Here is a 17602-nt window from a genome sequence, read left to right on the forward strand (position 1 = left end):
CCGTTTTGAATTTTATATCTGCAATAACTTTGTTGAAAAAATAAATACAATCCTGCTGGTACCTGACTTTTCCTAAAAGTGTCTGTATTTTCATTTAAAATGTTTTTCATATAAATTACCTATGTAAATTACACATAAAGCAAAAAACAAAAAAAACAAATGAACATATTTACCTATTTCGGCCATAAACGGTCATATTGACCGCACTGAATTTCGCGGTATTATTATACCAATATACGCAACAATAAAATGTGGTAAAAAATACACTAACATATTCAACAACAAATCATTTAAATGTAATGATATTCAGAACAGAACAAGAATGAAAAAATAACTAAAGCCAAAATGAAATGCTTTATACGCGAAAGTGAAAGTAAGCGGCGTTGGGCTCACGTAACTCTCTAATTAGAATCAAAATGTTTCAACATTTGCGATGTATTTGGATGCTAAACTATTCTTTATCATATAGGCTTTGAACTTCACTCACGTTCCAATATCGACGGAAAAAATCATCCTCTTCACACGCATAAAATGGTACGAATTGTAGCCTACCAGTACTGAGAAACAGAGCAGTGGAATTTTTATATGTTAGGTTGACTATTTTATTATTATATTTTATTATGGCTATAATGAACAGGCTGCAATGCTGGAATATGGTGTGTGTGTCGGCGGGCGCGATCGAACAGTGGAAACATGAAAACATCTCCGTCATTTTGTTCAGGGCATCTACGAATATTATTTATTTATAAATTATAATTAAACTTGTTTAAATGTACTGTTTGGTGTTGTTTTGTTTTTAAAAGACATCCTAATACAATAAATGCATTAATCTCTCAATTGGGGATTTATCATTAAAGATACAGAGTTTTGAATAGCGATCAAAATGACCGCTTGTGGCAGTTCTAGTAGTTATGGAATTCTGGCACTTCTAGTGCTGAGTGAGCTGGAAAATCAAACTTTTCCCGAACCCCGTGGGGAGGAGGACCACAACATCATGGCCACCAACAAAACTTAGCAAACATTGTTCTTGCTCCGGCTTTAACTTCTGTATATTCGGCAGTTTTGCAACAACGGACCGAATAGCTTTTCTCACATCTTTCTCCGCTGCCATTACTCCAACTCAAACTGACGCACTACATCAACGTCATCGTTCTCAGCCACTCCCTCTGTTCGCTGATTGGTCCTACAAAAAATTGATTTCTGGAAACCTAAGAATATACAGCAGTCCCAGACGTAGTACTGAAGGAAAATGAAATTGAGCGGAAGTACGTAGGAGGGCGGAGCCAGGCTAATGAGCCACCACAGTCATTTAAAAATATAAAAAATAACACAAAGTGAAAATAAAATGAAAATGAAAAGTGAATAGAATGAAAATCATCCCTGCATGCAAATCCTTCTCAGCTAACACACGTACCAATAACGTGATTTATTGGTATTTTACTTTTATTCCGTGACTTACTAATTTACAACGTAACAACGTTGCATGCTCGTAGTTTCCTTTGCACTTTATACACAGCGTGCGTTGTCGCATTTGCGCGTGCAATTGAAGAGTGGGGTACGAGCACAGTATAACGGCTGACATGACAGGAACGTCCGTTTTTGACGGACGTGAAAGACTTTTTATTTCAGCGTACACATACGTCACTGCCTGGTAGTTCCTATTGTGCTGGGTTTTCTGAAGTAGTTGTGATTCGCCTCTCATAACATGCTCTAAATGCACGCAAAGTAGAATTTTTTTTTTTTTTTTTTTGCAATCGTGGCTTTGAACGATTACGTAATCGTGGCATCCATAATCGTAATCGCGATTAGAAATTCGATTAATTGTGCAGCCCTAGTTATCGGCTTTCAAATATAAAGAATTATCGGTATCAGACAAAATGCCAAACTTCAGCTGACAACTACACTTACTTACCAAAGATGAAAAAACAGAAAATCTCTTTCAGAAGCAGAGTAAAAATCCAACTAGATGATTACACGCACTCATGACTACAATGATGGGTCAATGTTAGTAATGCTACTCTTAACTATTTTGCACCAAAAACTGCTTTACTAAATGGCCATTTCCTCTCTGACCGCTGGTATTAACAGGCTGTTTGCTACCGTACCTTTAAGACTTCTGTATTTAAATGACCTCTGTTATGATTAGCCTCTTCAAAGAGCAATGAAAATCCTGTTTTTCAAGATGAACGTACACTAAGATTCAAATAGGTTTTTAAAAATGTTTTTAAAAGACGTCTCTTCTGCTCAACAAGGGAGCATTTAATTGATACAGTAATATTGTGGATATCATTACCATTTAAAATGAGTGCTGTCACGACACTGGAATTTCAAACTTCGATACAATACCTTGAAAAATATTGATATTTGATATTATTTTCGATACCACGGGGAAAACTGCCATTTAAACAGCCTGTATGGCTATGATAATTTGTTATTATCTCATAATTTTTTGATAATTTGGGTAATTTTGTTGCAATAGCTTACACACGACACAGGGAGGCTTTATTTGAAACTAAACTAAATTTACAACAAAAAAAGACAAGTAAACTGTGTAAAATAAGAACAAATAAACAAATGATAACACAAATAAATAGATTTAACAGACAAATTAAACATGGCTTTAGGTTTTTCAGATTGGTCTAACAGTATTCAGATAAGAAATTAAAGTAATTAGATGTAAAATAACACTGGATATTCTTTTGTTCTTTGATTAACATGACAGACGGCAGCAGGTTTATTAGGCTGCTGTCACTTTAAGAGCTAACGCACGGATCAAATATACTGTTACACAACATGTGTTTTCTTAACTATTTATGTTCCAAAACTGACTGTATTTACCTGAATACTTGCCAAGACAGACATTTGACATATTTTTGTGTGTATTTGCCTGTTTAGGTGCAATAAACGACAATAATAACTCAGTTTGGTTCTCGCAAACTGTTGGAGAGGCGGCTTTATGACAGCACCACATATATCAGTGTGTGGCTTTTGGTGTGAGCACGAAACCTGCAGGAATGAGTAAGATTTTGCACAATACAGCACCATTAAACCGGAGCAAATGAGACAACTGAGTGAGAGGAGGCGGGTGTGTGTCAACACGCAGCTGGTATTCCTGATACTAGCGATACCGATACTGCAGAAAAGGAGTATTGGAACCATTTCAGATATTTCAGTATCGAAACATATCGAAATATCAATATTTTGACAACACTACTTAAAAGAACTGTTTTCTATGTGAATATATTGTAAAATGTAATTTATTCCTGTTATCTAAGCTGAATTTTCAGCATCATTACTCTTCAGAGTCACATGATCCTTCAGAAATCATTCTAATCATTATCATCAATGTTGAAAATAGTTGTTGAAGTTGTGCTGCTTAACTTAATGAAATAGAAATGTAACATTATAAATGTCTGTACTGTCACCTTTGATTAATTTAATGTGTCCTTTCTGAATAAAAGTATTACTTTCTTTAAAAAAGAAAATTTGTGCTGAGCCCAAACTTTTGACCAGTAGTATATGCATGTTGTAGGACTGGAAATAAAAGCTGCACTGGACAGTGCTCTGGTGCATGATGTGCGTGACACTGACCACAGGCCCCTGCGGCCCGGCGTCTCTGAAGCGATTGGTCTCTTTGTGAAAGCTGTAGTTGGCTCCTGAGGCTTTAGCCACTTTCTGCATGATGGTGTCAGGCTCCGCGTCCTCCTCCGCCCGTGCGTTTATCGTCACGTGAGCTCCCTGCAGACACGGAGCCATCAGTTTAGTCCCACACACAAAACATGTTTTCAATACTTTATTAAAACATGCGTATGAAACCATCAAATGCAAGCGTCAAAATTCACAGTCTGGTTTCAATCGAAACATGCCCATGCACACGTCCTCGACAGCTTATTTATTAGCACCCTTTGGCTGTGTGTTAGTTCTTACTGAAAATAAACAGCTAGCTTAGATAGACTACATTTTCTATGTTCTAAATGCATCTTAAATGCCTCTTATGTCACCTCTTATGTAGCATCTTATGCCACCTCTTATGTCGCCTCTTATGCCACCTCTTATGTCGCCTCTTAAATGCCTCATGTCACCTCTTATGTCGCCTCTTAAATGCCTCTTAAATGCCTCATGTCACCTCTTATGTCGCATCTTAAATGCCTCATGTCACCTCTTATGTCGCCTCTTAAATGCCTCTTATGTCACATCTTATGTCGCATCTTAAAGTCCGCGTGAACCGGAAGTTGCAAACGACTTTTCTCCAGTGCTGTGACGTATTTCCCAGTGAAACGGAATATTGAACAGAGGGCAGGGTTTTACTCTAGCGCTCCTCCTCTGCATCTCTCGCTCATTACAGACTAACGATTTGAGGGGAGTGGTTAAGCGTTTCCCAACCCAAGTCCTCAAACCTACGTCATCAGAGAAGGGACGCCATTCCAGACCGGAAGTAACTTTTCAGACTTTGATTAAAGATTACGACGGCAAACAATTTTTTTCTGTGTTTTAACTTGCACGGATTAATAGTTCACCACAAGACTAGTAATATGCGCTAACAAAGTAAATAGGGTCAATTTTGATTTCAGTTGGACTTTAAATGCCTCTTATGTCGCATCTTAAATGCATCTCATGTCGCCTCTAATGTCGCATCTTATGTTGCATCTTAAATGCATTTTATGTCGCCTCTTAAATGCCTCTTATGTTACATCTTATGTCGCCTCTTAAATGCCTCTTATGTCGCATCTTATATTTAATTTAAAATTTATTTTTTGACTTCATAATTTTTTCATTAAAATGTCATAGCTGGATATTCCAGTCAAACCAACACTGGAATATACGACAATACTCTCTGTTGACGTATGTCGGACTTCAATTATTTGACCCGCTTAAAAGCATATACCATCAATTAACAACCTCAGAGCTCACAGTAGGTCTGTCTTTACAGGTTCACAGTCCACCTCTGAAAGTTATCATTAAAAATCAGTTCCCCTGTGGAGAAAATAAATGGAGTTTTACTTCCACAATGTGACTATTGCACTCTACTGACTGCAAGCTTTCGTTTAGATCTCCCTCCATCCAATCAACAGCTGATGGATAGAACCATGCCACTAAAACTGATACAAATGCCCTCAAAAGTCAAGATATGGAAAATGCCTGTTCTTGTTACGGTTTTATATTTATAACATGATATAATTAAGCAATATCACACAAGCAAGACTGACATTTTTCACAGATATCAGCAAGATTGCAACTGTGATGTTGCTTTCCTACAACAGTTCAGTAAAAAAAAAAGTTAACATTAAGTGACTTACATTTTAGACAAAATATTGTCCGTATTTTGCCAATGAAAATAGATCAAAACAAATCACATTAGAACCGTTGCGCGTCTCTTAGAAGCAGACAGTGGTGTTTCATTACTGAGTTAATCCATGGTTGAGTGAATTATTCAACGACACACTGGTAATACATTGACAATTCAAATAATATGGGTGACCAAACAGTAGATGGACCCCATTGACTTCCATAATATGGAAAAAAACAATACTATGGAAGTCAATGGTGCCCATTTACTGACATTCTTCAAAATATCTTCTTTTGTGTTCAATAGAAGAAATTCATTCAGGTTTGGCACAACTTGAGGGTGAGTTAAAGGTGCCATATGTCATGTCTGGCAAAAAAAAATCAAGTCATACTCCACATTCCATACCAGATGGGGGCAGTATACCTCCAGAAAGTGAATTGGTCTATGCTCCGCCCCTACCTTCTTAGCTGCACATATACAAGTTAAAATAGGGACAACATCTATTTAGAGTGTTACGCTGCCCGCCTGAAGCTAATTTAGCAGCATATATCAAGTTTGATTTTCATTAGCAATACCACTTCTAGCTAAGTTATCATTAGTCACCAAAAAACATTCGGTCTCATTACACCTTGCAATGTTTTCCGTTACGTTTCGTGCGTCCAGGGTGTGTAAAGCAGAAGCAGCCTGGCCAGCGGCGGAGTATGCGCGATCCGTGAGTGCTGAAGACGTTCTGCACGGCTTTGATGGGTGCGCAGGAGGACACAAATGGGCGGCGACAGCTTCTTCCAGTGGCGGGAGCTTTTTCCTCAGCGCCATCAACAGATAGAGCGTTACTAAAACTGTATACACCGCCGCCGACTTGAGCTGCAAAGAAGCTCTGGCCGCCCTGTCAAGGACGCTTGTCAAAAAGTACGGGGAAACTTGACCGCTCTGAATATAGTGAGTGAGTGCGCGCGCGCGGCCGGGGCTCGCTCTCTCTCTCTCTGCTAGTTCTTAGAGGCAGAAGAGCGCGTGCGCGCTTAAAATGTCATATTTTGGTATGATCGTTCACCCGCCAGTGTGGCGGATAGCTTTTTGAGATTTTATTTGTGCTTCAGAGCGCGGTTTTTTCCCTGCAGCGGGTGGTGGTAGGGGTCTCTTGCCAAGGGCTTCAGCCATCCTTCCGCTCTCTTCCCTGAACTGAAATGTAGTAGTGGGCTGTACTTTCCACATCAGGTTCAAGTACGCCCACAAGCCGTGCGAGTTATTCGTGTATTGCATGTTTGGCTGGTGGTTATGTTGCCCGTATACCGCCTCCCATGGCCGAAACTGGTATTACGACACCTGTCGGGCCGTGGCTAGTAATGCTAATGCTAATTAAGGTTGATATCTCTGCAGCACTATAACTTGACATTTTTTTAATGACATCATCGCCCTTATTTCTTCTCATTCTTTTGATGTGTGTAGCTCATTTTTGGGATATTTTTACCTCAATTGTTACATATGGCACCTTTAAATGACAGAATTTAAATTTTTGGGTGAACAATCCCTTTAAGACCTACTGGCACTTTTAGTTTTACATTTCAAAAATAGAATTAAATGTAATTTTTCTGTATTAAAAAATTAACAAAAAATAAGCAAATGTAATCACAGTGTAATGCCTCTGAACTGTAAAATAAAACTTGAAATAAGTGTGTAAATCCAATGTCACTTTAGATGTAGCTTCTGAACCACCTTTTGTTGATACTAATTTCATTTGGTAACAGCCCTATAGTGTATTATTACTCTAATTGAAATGATTAAATTTTAGAATATGACATAAAAGATGATACATATATTTAATAACGTAACCCCCCCCCCCATGATGGTAAAAATGACCCTAGAAATAAATAAAAAAACACCCCTTAGAGTTAATTTCTGCAGTAAATTTTGAACCAGCCATGAGATTTTTAGATAGTGAGAGCTTGTGGTCGGATGCTCTGAATAACTACTACCAGCAAAGACAAATCAAATGTGTCGCTCTAGATATAGCCCATGATGTCATATCCTCTTGTGAGCCTCATCGCTGAAGTTCACGGGTCATTAACTCAATAGCACTATTGACTAGGGGTGTAACGGTTCAGTTTGTATCACGGTTTTAGGATCACAGTTTCAGTGCGTTTCGGTGTGTGTTATGGGTTCAGGACTACTGTCAAATAAAAATAAAGCACAAAGATACACATGAAATAAGTTTTTGATGTAGGTCTAACAGTAGCTTTCAGTGTAACAGAGTAATCAAATGTAAAATAACACAGCATAGTCTGTTTAAATAACATGTATATTATTCCTTATTAAAGGGTTAGCCTAGTTCACCCAAAAATAGCCTAACCCTAAATTCTGTGATTAATTACTCACCCTTGTGTCGTTCCAAACCTGTAAGACTTTAATTCATCTTCAGAACACAAATGAAGATCTTTTTGATGAAATCTGAGAGATTTCTGTCCCTATATTGACAGCTACACAACTAGAACTTTGACGCTTAAAAATAAGTTCATAAAGAGATTGTAAAACTAATCCATATGAGTTTTCACAGTTTCAACAAAACTATTCACAATACCCACACAACTGAAAAGAATATCAAAATAGCCAAGTTACCTTAAGAAAGTTAGCCATGGAGCTCACATGGTTCGCACACTGGCCTTTTCTGGCGTCTTTAACGCCCTCACCGGTCTGGGAATGCACAAAAAGAAATGTCAAAAACATGGTTATGGCATACATCCCAATTTAATTTATTCTTTTTTGCAGGAAACTCACCAATGAAAAACAGTTTATATATCAAATAACCAAGTGGCAATGTCTATTTTTAAGATAATTCAGTGGATCGATGAAATATGCCATCAAACTGTCTAATCCTGATGAATTTTTGTATTGGACTTGGTGAATAGGAGATAAACTGATTCATAAATACATTTGACAGAGGTGCTTTACTGCAGCAACTGGGTCAGATAATCCCAAGGGCATCTATGCGGTTATACAGTCCAGAAACCATGTGAAGAGTTAGAGAAGGAAGGAAACTCACCCAGTTGATGAGGACGTATTTGGGAAGGCCAGAGTTGGGGTCTTGAACTCGGCAAAAAGCATACATCACCTTCCCACTGTTCAGCTCCTCGAACAACTCCTCCAGACCACCATCTGGAAATCACAAACTTCTGCTGTCAAAACGTTTAAATAATTCAATATAAAATGATAAAGATGAATCTGACTGGATGAGCCAGTTCCACCACCATTTGCATTCATACAATACAATACACATGATGTTATGCAGACTTTAGTAAAATAAACCAAGCCTATTTTCCACATCTCACACAAACTTTTGGGAAAGAATTTTGTTGAATACCATGAATATGCACGCCTATTGATGAACCATTGCAGCATGAAAAAATTATCTTTAATCTTTATGTTAAGTTTATGCAAGTAAAAGGATTATATTTAGTTTGAAAAAATTCCAGATTAATATTAATGTTGTTTTCAAGTTGACTTGTTTTTAGACATTTCGTAAATTTGGACTGTTTTTGAGCTGCCACAAGCTGAAATAAAAGTGTTCTTATAAATTTCATATAATGACATTTAAATAAAATTTCTCATGAATATTGAAAAAAATATATATTTTTCTTGCATCACAGTGTTTATGTTATTCATGAAAAATATCTCAATTCTTTTTAATAAAAAGAGATGAACATGGTAATAACACTAACATTCAAACCTTTTACATTTTCAATACTGATACGCTGCAATATGGTTTCGTTTAAAAATATTATATATATACATACATACACATATTTTTACACATATGCATATTTTGCATTCATTATAAGAGTAAAAAAAATAAAAAAAATAAATAAAAGTGGGGTTTGAGACACTGCAGGGTTTTTTTTTTTAGTTGAAAACTTAAAATTACATGTAAAATTAAAATAAATAATTTTACACAAAATAGATACAAAATAAAGCACTTTCGAAAAATGCACGTTATATGTTCATCTGCATGTCCAATAACTGACATTAGAGAGCCATGAACATGCAAATGTGTTGATAAATGATTAAAATATTAACTGAAAATTCTCAGTGGCTACTTCAAATAAATGTCATATCAAAGGACTTATAATATTATATTAGTAGACAAGAAGTGCATTACCTTGAAAGGAATATTTGTTCTCTTTTTATTGATTATTGGAGCCTTTTATCACATTACGGTTTCAGTTGTTTTATAAACACAGTAAAAAGATATTACCACATAACACCCTTTTACCAAAGTTAAAATCAATGTTTATTCACAGCGGACCTTCTCCGTTTCCTTCACACACACATACAGATCTTCTCGCAGGAAGACAGATCCTCAGATGAATCTTGGCCTGTCCTTGACAGTCTGTCAGTTCACTGCACCGTTAATGTGATTCATTCACAGAACACACAGTACAGTGCAAAACAAGTCTGCAAGCCAGAGCTGATACTGTGTGCTTGAAACACTGTTTTATATCCTACACACCACTTGATTATATATAGTGTGAATAACACACTATAACGGCGGAGGAAAACCCACCTCCTTTCTCTGCCAGCCGGATGTCATTTGTGTTTCCCTCATAGGTGAAGAGAGCCCTGCAGACACACAAGTGTACAGGCAATGCATTACATAAAGACAGATATATTTCAAGCGAATTCGAACAAAATAGACCAAAATGCCGTCCGAAACAGCTTGCCTTTCTGGAAGAGTTCACTCTGGCTGATAAACATCTAATCGAAAGCAACACACGTCACTGTTCTTAATACTGTAACCTAGTGTATAGTGCTATAAATAAACGTTATGTGGCTTAAAGGTGCTCTAAGCCAGGGGCTTTCAAACTTTTTGTGTGTGTGGATCACTATTTGTAATCAAGAATTTTCACGGACCACCGCATAATACACATAATAAAATATGTCTACACGCAGTCCAACCTGAATTAATCCGCACCTCTAAATAGGCTTACTAGCACTAAAACTATAACTGGTCATCACATCAGTACAACAGGCTTGTTAAAAGAAAGTTTACTGCACACAACAGCTGCCACATATTTAATTTATTTATTTACTCAAGCGCCCGAGGGCATAATCAGATTCATTTGAACAACAGGCTCATTTCCATAGCAATGGCGTATGAAATCTATACAGTAATAACAACACTTGGATGTAGTCAACATTTTAAAACCTTTGGCAATTTTAGGGGATTATTAATCTTCAGAGTTTTACAAGTCGGCTTGAGTAGGCTTGAGTTTGTCCACTTATCAGCACATCCCCAAAACATTTCAGAAACGCGAGATCAAGAAACTAACTAGAAATTAAGATAATAACAGGCCTTATTCATTCCATTTATGAACATTTCGTTTCATATAAACTGCCTATAAAGGCTATGCGTGTGATGTGATAATGAGAACATATTTGCCTCTGACATATACACATTTAATGGGCATTTAAACGCAATTTAAACGCAAACGGGCAATGGCTCGTCTTCGGGGCCGGTGTAGCTGAAACCTAATGCTAAGTAGCTTTCGTAGTATTTTCCTCTTCACCCTCCTTTTCTTTGTTTTTTTATGAGGAATCTGGCTCGTAGATGCCACCGACTCACTGTCAATCTCCTCATTATTGGTAACCTCTGCCTCTTTTCTCTTCAGAAAACCTGTTGCTATCCACCGATCCATGTTGTGGTTAGCCTAGAAATCTAGACGCACCCTAGCGGCAGCAAAATTTATTTTGCAGCCAGGGTAGTCTAGCAACTCTCCATTGACTTTCGTGCTGGAAAAACCTAAATTGGGTCAGGCCAATCACGTCGTGTATAGAGTAGGCGGGGCGGACTTAACATATGACGACAGAGTTGCGACGGTTACCTGGCTGCTACTTGAAAACAAAGAATGGCGGCTGCTGCTGGAGAACAGTCTTTCGAATCGGCTTTGGCCGCGACTCTGGAGGACTTGGAGTTAAGTTTTTCTTAGAGAAAAGAGCAAAGAACGGCACTTAAGTCATTCTTAAAAAAGGAAGATGTGTTCGTAGTTTTGCCGGCCAGATTCAAAAGTTGAATCTATCATCTAACGTTAGCTCAGCTGTTGGGAAAACGCTCTGGTTGGTTGAAGCGCTGTCCTATTGCGTGCAGAGTGAATTTGAAAGACAGCCGTTTATCCCGCCCCTCGGATTTAGCCGTGTCTATGGTGAGTTGCCAGACCCAACATCTTGATGTGGGTCTGGCTTGCCAGGCTATGTTGTGGTTCTAACGGCACTGAACTTGAACGTCACGGCCGAGCGCCACTAGCCTATTTTAGTAATCACACAATAACTTGACAATTTAAAATAAATTTTATATCAATATAGGCCTACATATTCTTTTTACTTTTTATTTTTTAATGGGAATTTCCTGGTAAAATGAAGGTAAAAAAAGAGATTATTTTACATTTTATTTTGCCTTTCCACGGACCACCTGCAGTACCCTCACAGACCACTAGTTCTAGGCCGCTCTAAGCGATGTTGGGTGACGTCACTTCTTGTTGACGTTTGAAGTATTGTAGGCTAGCTCGACCCTCCCTCCTCCTCATCCCGTCCCCTCCCCCGATGTAAATTCGGGACTTTGCGCGTTCCTTCTCCTTTTTCCTCTTCTTTGTTATTTGTTGATCAGAACGTCGTCTCTTTGGTTGTGTGTCGGCTTTATCAAAATTCTCAAGAATATAACATTTTAACGTTAGTCGTTGTCATTGTCTAGGACATCTCTCCTCTAGCTAACTTCACTCTTCATGCATCGCCGCCGCCGCCTTCACTCTTGTCGGTTATTGGCTGGAACACTGTTTGTTATGTTTCGTGGTCCAGGCTGGGCCAGTTTGTTTTTGTTGCTGTTTGTGGAGCCTGGGCTGTCTACAGAGACCGCGTTTTTAGCGCAATTTTCCACCGGACAAAATTGCGATTGTTAACTCATGATTTCTGTTCTGTCTGTGCGCACCAATCTTGCACTTCTATCTACTCGTCAACCAGACCACCTAGAGACTTCGGGTTTTCGGCATTATGTTAAGGAAGGTCTAATCTCGGGAACGCACAAAAAAAATCCAGGAAAAGATTTACTATCTCTTAGTGTTGTGATCCCATGACGTCAGAAAATTGCGCTAAAACACTCACTGAGTTTTTATTACTTGTTTAACAGTGTGTTCAGGGGACAGGAGCCAGCGGATAGTGAGGAGATGTTTGCTGGATGTGACAAACAATGTTTCAGCCTAAAAAACATGTGACATCGCTTAGAGCACCTCTAAATAACAAAATAAATAAATTAAAACTGAAATCAAAATAGTTAAAAACTAAATAAAACAAAAATGACAAAACCACAATAAAATTACTTAAACTTTAAAATACAAAAATATAAACGAATTCAAAATATCTCAATGATAATAAATTTAGGGATGCACGATTTATCGGCCACCATATCGGCATCGGCCGATATATGTTCATTTTTAATGTTATCGTTATCGGCCTGATAAGAAACTTTGTCTGATATATTAAAATGGATAAATAATGGATTATTTTCTTCAGCTGAGACACTTCGGATGGTTTTGAATTGCTTGAAATATGATTGAAATCACTTCAAAACAGGAAAATACAGTTCAGTGCGACATGTGCAGCGCAAGTCTGTCATATCGGCTACATAAAATTATAATGAGAACATTAGAATTGTGTTTTTTGGACATGGCTTTTAATGGTGAGGCTTTTGTTTTTGTAATCAGGCTCTCAAAAAAAAATTACATAAAAATTTGGATTTAGATTTATCGGCCAATATGTCGGTTATCGGCTTTCAAATATAAAGATTTATCGGTATCAGCCAAAATGTTCATAACTAAAATAAATAACATTTTGTTGACTGCAGTTCAATGAATGCAAAAGAAACTCCTCTCTGAAGTGTTTGTAATATGAGGAAGGCTTTGAGGCGGCACTTTGGGTGTGTGTGTGTGGGTGTGTGTGTGGGTAATCACTTTTGATTCTCTTTCTAAACAAAGACACTTGTATAGCAAGGAAGCCGTGTCAACTTCCTCTCTGAAACACAGAGCCAAGCCAACTCAACTCTCTCAACTGTCAGAAACAAGAAGTGGAGTAATGAGGAATAAGAAGTGCAGTAGTCTTATTTCTAGAAGGGCCCACAGTTCAGATCGTCCTGTGACATTCACGCTCTGTTGTGGTTTGATATGGAAACGAAAGTGGCAATTGTTACGACGCAGCTGCTTCTTTATTAGGCGATGTTGAGTTGCTGACTCAGGAAAACCGCTGATTTTGTGACAATGACTATCAGAAACACACTGACACCTTAAACAGCAAACACTGCAGCCCATTATAAACTTCTCCATGATCTGTGTGTATAAACTACTTACTTGTATTACCCAGCATGATTTGAGAAACAAAAGATTGCGCATAACTTTTCTTTATTTATGGGATTACATAGGATTTTTTAAAGTCTACATTTTGGACCCAACTGTATAGATGAATACAATTTAGTGACAGAAAAAACTGATTAAAAATAGATAACATTTCTGTTTACTGGTCACGCACAAACAACATGATGTAAATAATCTCAAAATTGCCAAATATCAACCATTTATTTGCCGTTTTATGTTTAACAGGGCACAAAAGTACAAAACACCATAAATCTGAAGTACTACAATCATAACTTCCATTCAGAATTTGGGGTTCGTAAGATTTTTTATTTTATGTTTTTGAAAGAAGTCTCTTCTGCTCACCAAGGCTGCATTTATTTGATCAAAAATACAGTAAAATCAGTAATATTGTGAAATATTATTACAATGTTGAATATATAGTAAAATGTAATTTATTCCTGTGATCAACGCTGAATTTTCAGCATCATTACTCCAGTCTCCAATGTCACATGATCCTTCAGAAATCACTATAATATGATGATTTGATGATCAATAAACATTTCTGATTATTATCAATGTTGTGTGGAAACAGTGTAACATTCTTTTTAGGTTTCTTATTTATTTGAAATAGAATATTGTAACAATGTCTTTTACTGTCACTTTTGATCAATTTTTTTGACGCCAAACTTTTGAATGGTATGGGATGTTTTTGTGAAACTCAAGTGTCTGTATTACATTAGTGTAATTTTTCCCAAATGATGTCAGATCTCTGGGTAGGATGATGTGTAATTAATGTAGGTCATTTATAATCACTCTTAATTCCTAAAGCGTTTTTGATTCAACTCAAGAAGCGAACTGATCTTGTCCTGATTCTCACTTCTGTAAAATAAATGAAACTCAAATCCTTGAAGGCACAAAGCTAGAGGACTTTGATCTGGCATAAACCTGTCAAACATTAATATTGTTTCCGTATGACGAGAAGATCCGCTCAGCAACTGTAGAAGGAAGTACATATATAGTTTGGCCTTGACACTTTTTGCATTGACATTCAACTTCTTTTTGATGTGAATCTTGCATGTAAACCCGGGTCACAAATAGTGGGCAGGGATTTGCCAACCCAGCATCCATATATGGACAAAGATTACAGGAAAATAAGGAGGTAGGAGTGTCTCAAGATAAGTGCACTTCTTCTCCAAGCCCATGTTATCCAAAAAGTTGGGATGCTCCTGAACTGATCAGATCAGCTGATCTCATGTGTGCAAAGCAGGTCAAAGCACATGCATAATTTAATTAACATGAACTTTCCTTCATGTTGTTTTGGCCTAAAAGCAACAGTGAGAGGAAATCATTTCTGGAAGATTCAGTGTGTGAATGCTTGATGGGCACAGGAAGAAAGTGCAGTGATCTCGCGAACATCATGTTATTGATCCAAATGAGCAGTAATGATGATTTGTGGTGGTGATAAACACAAAAAGGGCGTTTAAGAAGCCAAAGCAGACGCTAACAAGCTAAACATGAGGATGTCAGTGAGTGTAACGGAGACTCGACCGTTGAGTCGCTACTCACCAGTTAGTCTGAGACTTCTCATCCACAACCTCGTTATATGCCGCGGTAAGAACCGGGCCGTTTTTGCTGAGGTTCACCGCCATTATGGGTCGATCTGTGGGGGTTTAACCGTCCGACTCCGGGGACAGGAGACTCAGTGAACTCCAGTAACGGTAGATGGGGATCTTTCTCTCGGTTCTCCGTAGACAGGAAGCTCGCTGAGCCACATCACGTAGCAATAGCTCACTCCTCCCTGGAGAGACGTTACGAACCCTACTATGGGCAAGGCGGAGCTCATGAATATTCATGACGCAAAGTGAGGTTCGCCCAATAAGCGTTGCTGATTTGCTGCACAGCTGACGCTGGAATGTGGGCGAACGTCTTCACTTTTGATCAATAAAGATCAAAATCTTACTGATCCCAAACTTTTGAACGCTAGTGCACGTTGATTTTTCCCATTTGCGAAACTCAAGTGTCTGTATTACATTAGTGTAATTTTTCCCAAATGATGACAGATCTCTGGGTATGTGTAATTAAGTGTAATTAATGTAGGTAATTTATAATCACTGTTAATTTCTAAAGCGTTCATGGTCCAACTCAAGCAGCGAACTGATCTTGTACTCTCACATCTGTAAAATTAATAATACGAACCCTTTCTATGGTCATTGGTCAAGGCGGAGTTCATGAATATTCATGAGGCAAAGTGAGGTTCGCCCAATAAGCGTTGCTGATTTGCTGCAGAGCTGACGCTGGAATGTGGGCGAACGTCTGCTGGCGAATGATGACTCGCCTTATAATGAATATTAATTAGGTTATGCGACTTCTGAATGTTACCAGGCAACGTTAAAATTACACATTTACAAAGCCTTTGTCATAGTAGAAGTTTTAAATGAAGAGACATGCGGCAACGACATCTGTTGGCCAGACATGAAAGTCGCACGTGGACACCTTTCAAAATTATTTAAAGTCCTACGGTGAAAATCAAGGTTTTAATGTTGTTTATATGTCCATGTGGTGTTTTTAATATGCTTTAAGACAAACCATGTGTAGATTCATAAGTCGACACCATTGCTGAGTATTTCCTCCTTAAAACTGCAGTGAACCAAAGACAGTCTCAAAAACACGGTTTGAAATCGCTGGTGTTTCTGACGTCACAAACTACCTTGTAACCAATCAGATCAACGAGTGATCGTCAACCAGTGGATCTCTGAGCTGAGTGAGTGGAGGCGGGGCTCATTTGCATATTGAATTTAACGTTTAAATGTGGTTTTGGTGATCAAAGATGAGTTTTAAGGGATAAAATTTTCGACTACGGGTGACTTTAAAGGAATAGTTGACTAAAAAAAAAAAAAAAAAAAAATAGATCCCATAATTTACTCACCCTCAAGCCATCCTAGGTGTTATTAAATCCTAATTATTTAAAAAAATCCTCTCGCTTCCATGCTTTATAATAGGAGTGAATAGCAACTGAGATTTTAAAGCCCAAAACAGCGCATCCATCCATCATAACAGTAATCCATACGACTTCAGGTTAATAAAGGCCTTCTGAAGTGAGGCAATGATTTTTTTCTAAGACAAATATCCATATTTATAACTTTGAGAGTAAATTATGGGATTTTGGGTGAACTATTCCTATAAGGTAATTTTTTAGGGGAAATTATCATGACAAAAATATCACATTGATACAAAACTTACACGTCTTAGAACAAGCTTCATTTTCTTTTGTGCAAAATAATATTATTTATTAATAGCAGTAAAAAAAAATGTATATATATTTTTTATTTTGATCTTAGGGTGAAATATATGACCTGGACATGTTTTTGTGAGATTCACCCTCCTATACATTCAGTCAATGAACAGTGCAGTAGATAAAGTATGGAAATATCATACAATAAATCCAAGAGAATGCATTAAACAAAAGGAGCTTTATTCACTAAAGTTGACACCTTGGAGGTTAGTCTCAGCTGTACCGAGTCTGATTTCACGAGGAGAGAGCTGGTTAGATGACAGGGTTAAACAGTTAGCAAGGAGAGGTCATTATGGCTCTGTGTACCGTGTGTGTATGTGATACACAAAGTAGTACAGTACCAATCCACAGTTAAAACACAAAAGTAAACAGTACAGTACAGTTGCTTATACATTGATGGTTAAGGCTAAGGTTTTATTGAGGGTCTTGGGGAAGGTGCGAGAATGGAAAAAGATCCCTGATATCTTGCAAAATAGCTGCGGAAAAAGGTTGAAGCCTATCAGAGTGCAAAAGCATGCTATACTGCCTTACTGTAGCACAATCTCGAAACCTCAGATGAAGCACTCGCAATTCCAGGACGACTGCGTTGGAGCTGATGACTGGAAGACGACAAATAAATAGCAAATAAATAAATAAACG

The 17602-nt window shown here is 37.8% G+C and overlaps 1 protein-coding gene across 8 annotated transcripts in view; it reads right to left on the minus strand.

The window, feature by feature from the left end:
* The window catches only part of dbnlb (drebrin-like b), a 35782-nt gene extending 20291 nt beyond the window's left edge, over positions 1–15491 (minus strand). For all 8 annotated transcript variants that reach the window (XM_081350059.1, XM_081350061.1, XM_081350058.1 and 5 more), the window contains exons 1-5: positions 15238–15491; positions 9843–9898; positions 8325–8437; positions 7901–7975; positions 3592–3738 (exon numbers count right to left, since the gene is read on the minus strand). In XM_081350059.1, the coding sequence (XP_081206185.1) occupies positions 3592–3738; positions 7901–7975; positions 8325–8437; positions 9843–9898; positions 15238–15320 (474 nt within the window). In that variant the 5' untranslated portion in view covers positions 15321–15491. The remainder of the gene's footprint in view (positions 1–3591; positions 3739–7900; positions 7976–8324; positions 8438–9842; positions 9899–15237) is intronic.
* Between the last annotated feature and the right edge of the window lie 2111 nt (positions 15492–17602).

The sequence above is a fragment of the Scardinius erythrophthalmus genome, assembly GCF_964197995.2.
Source record: "Scardinius erythrophthalmus genome assembly, chromosome: 20".
Lineage (NCBI taxonomy): Eukaryota > Metazoa > Chordata > Actinopteri > Cypriniformes > Leuciscidae > Scardinius > Scardinius erythrophthalmus.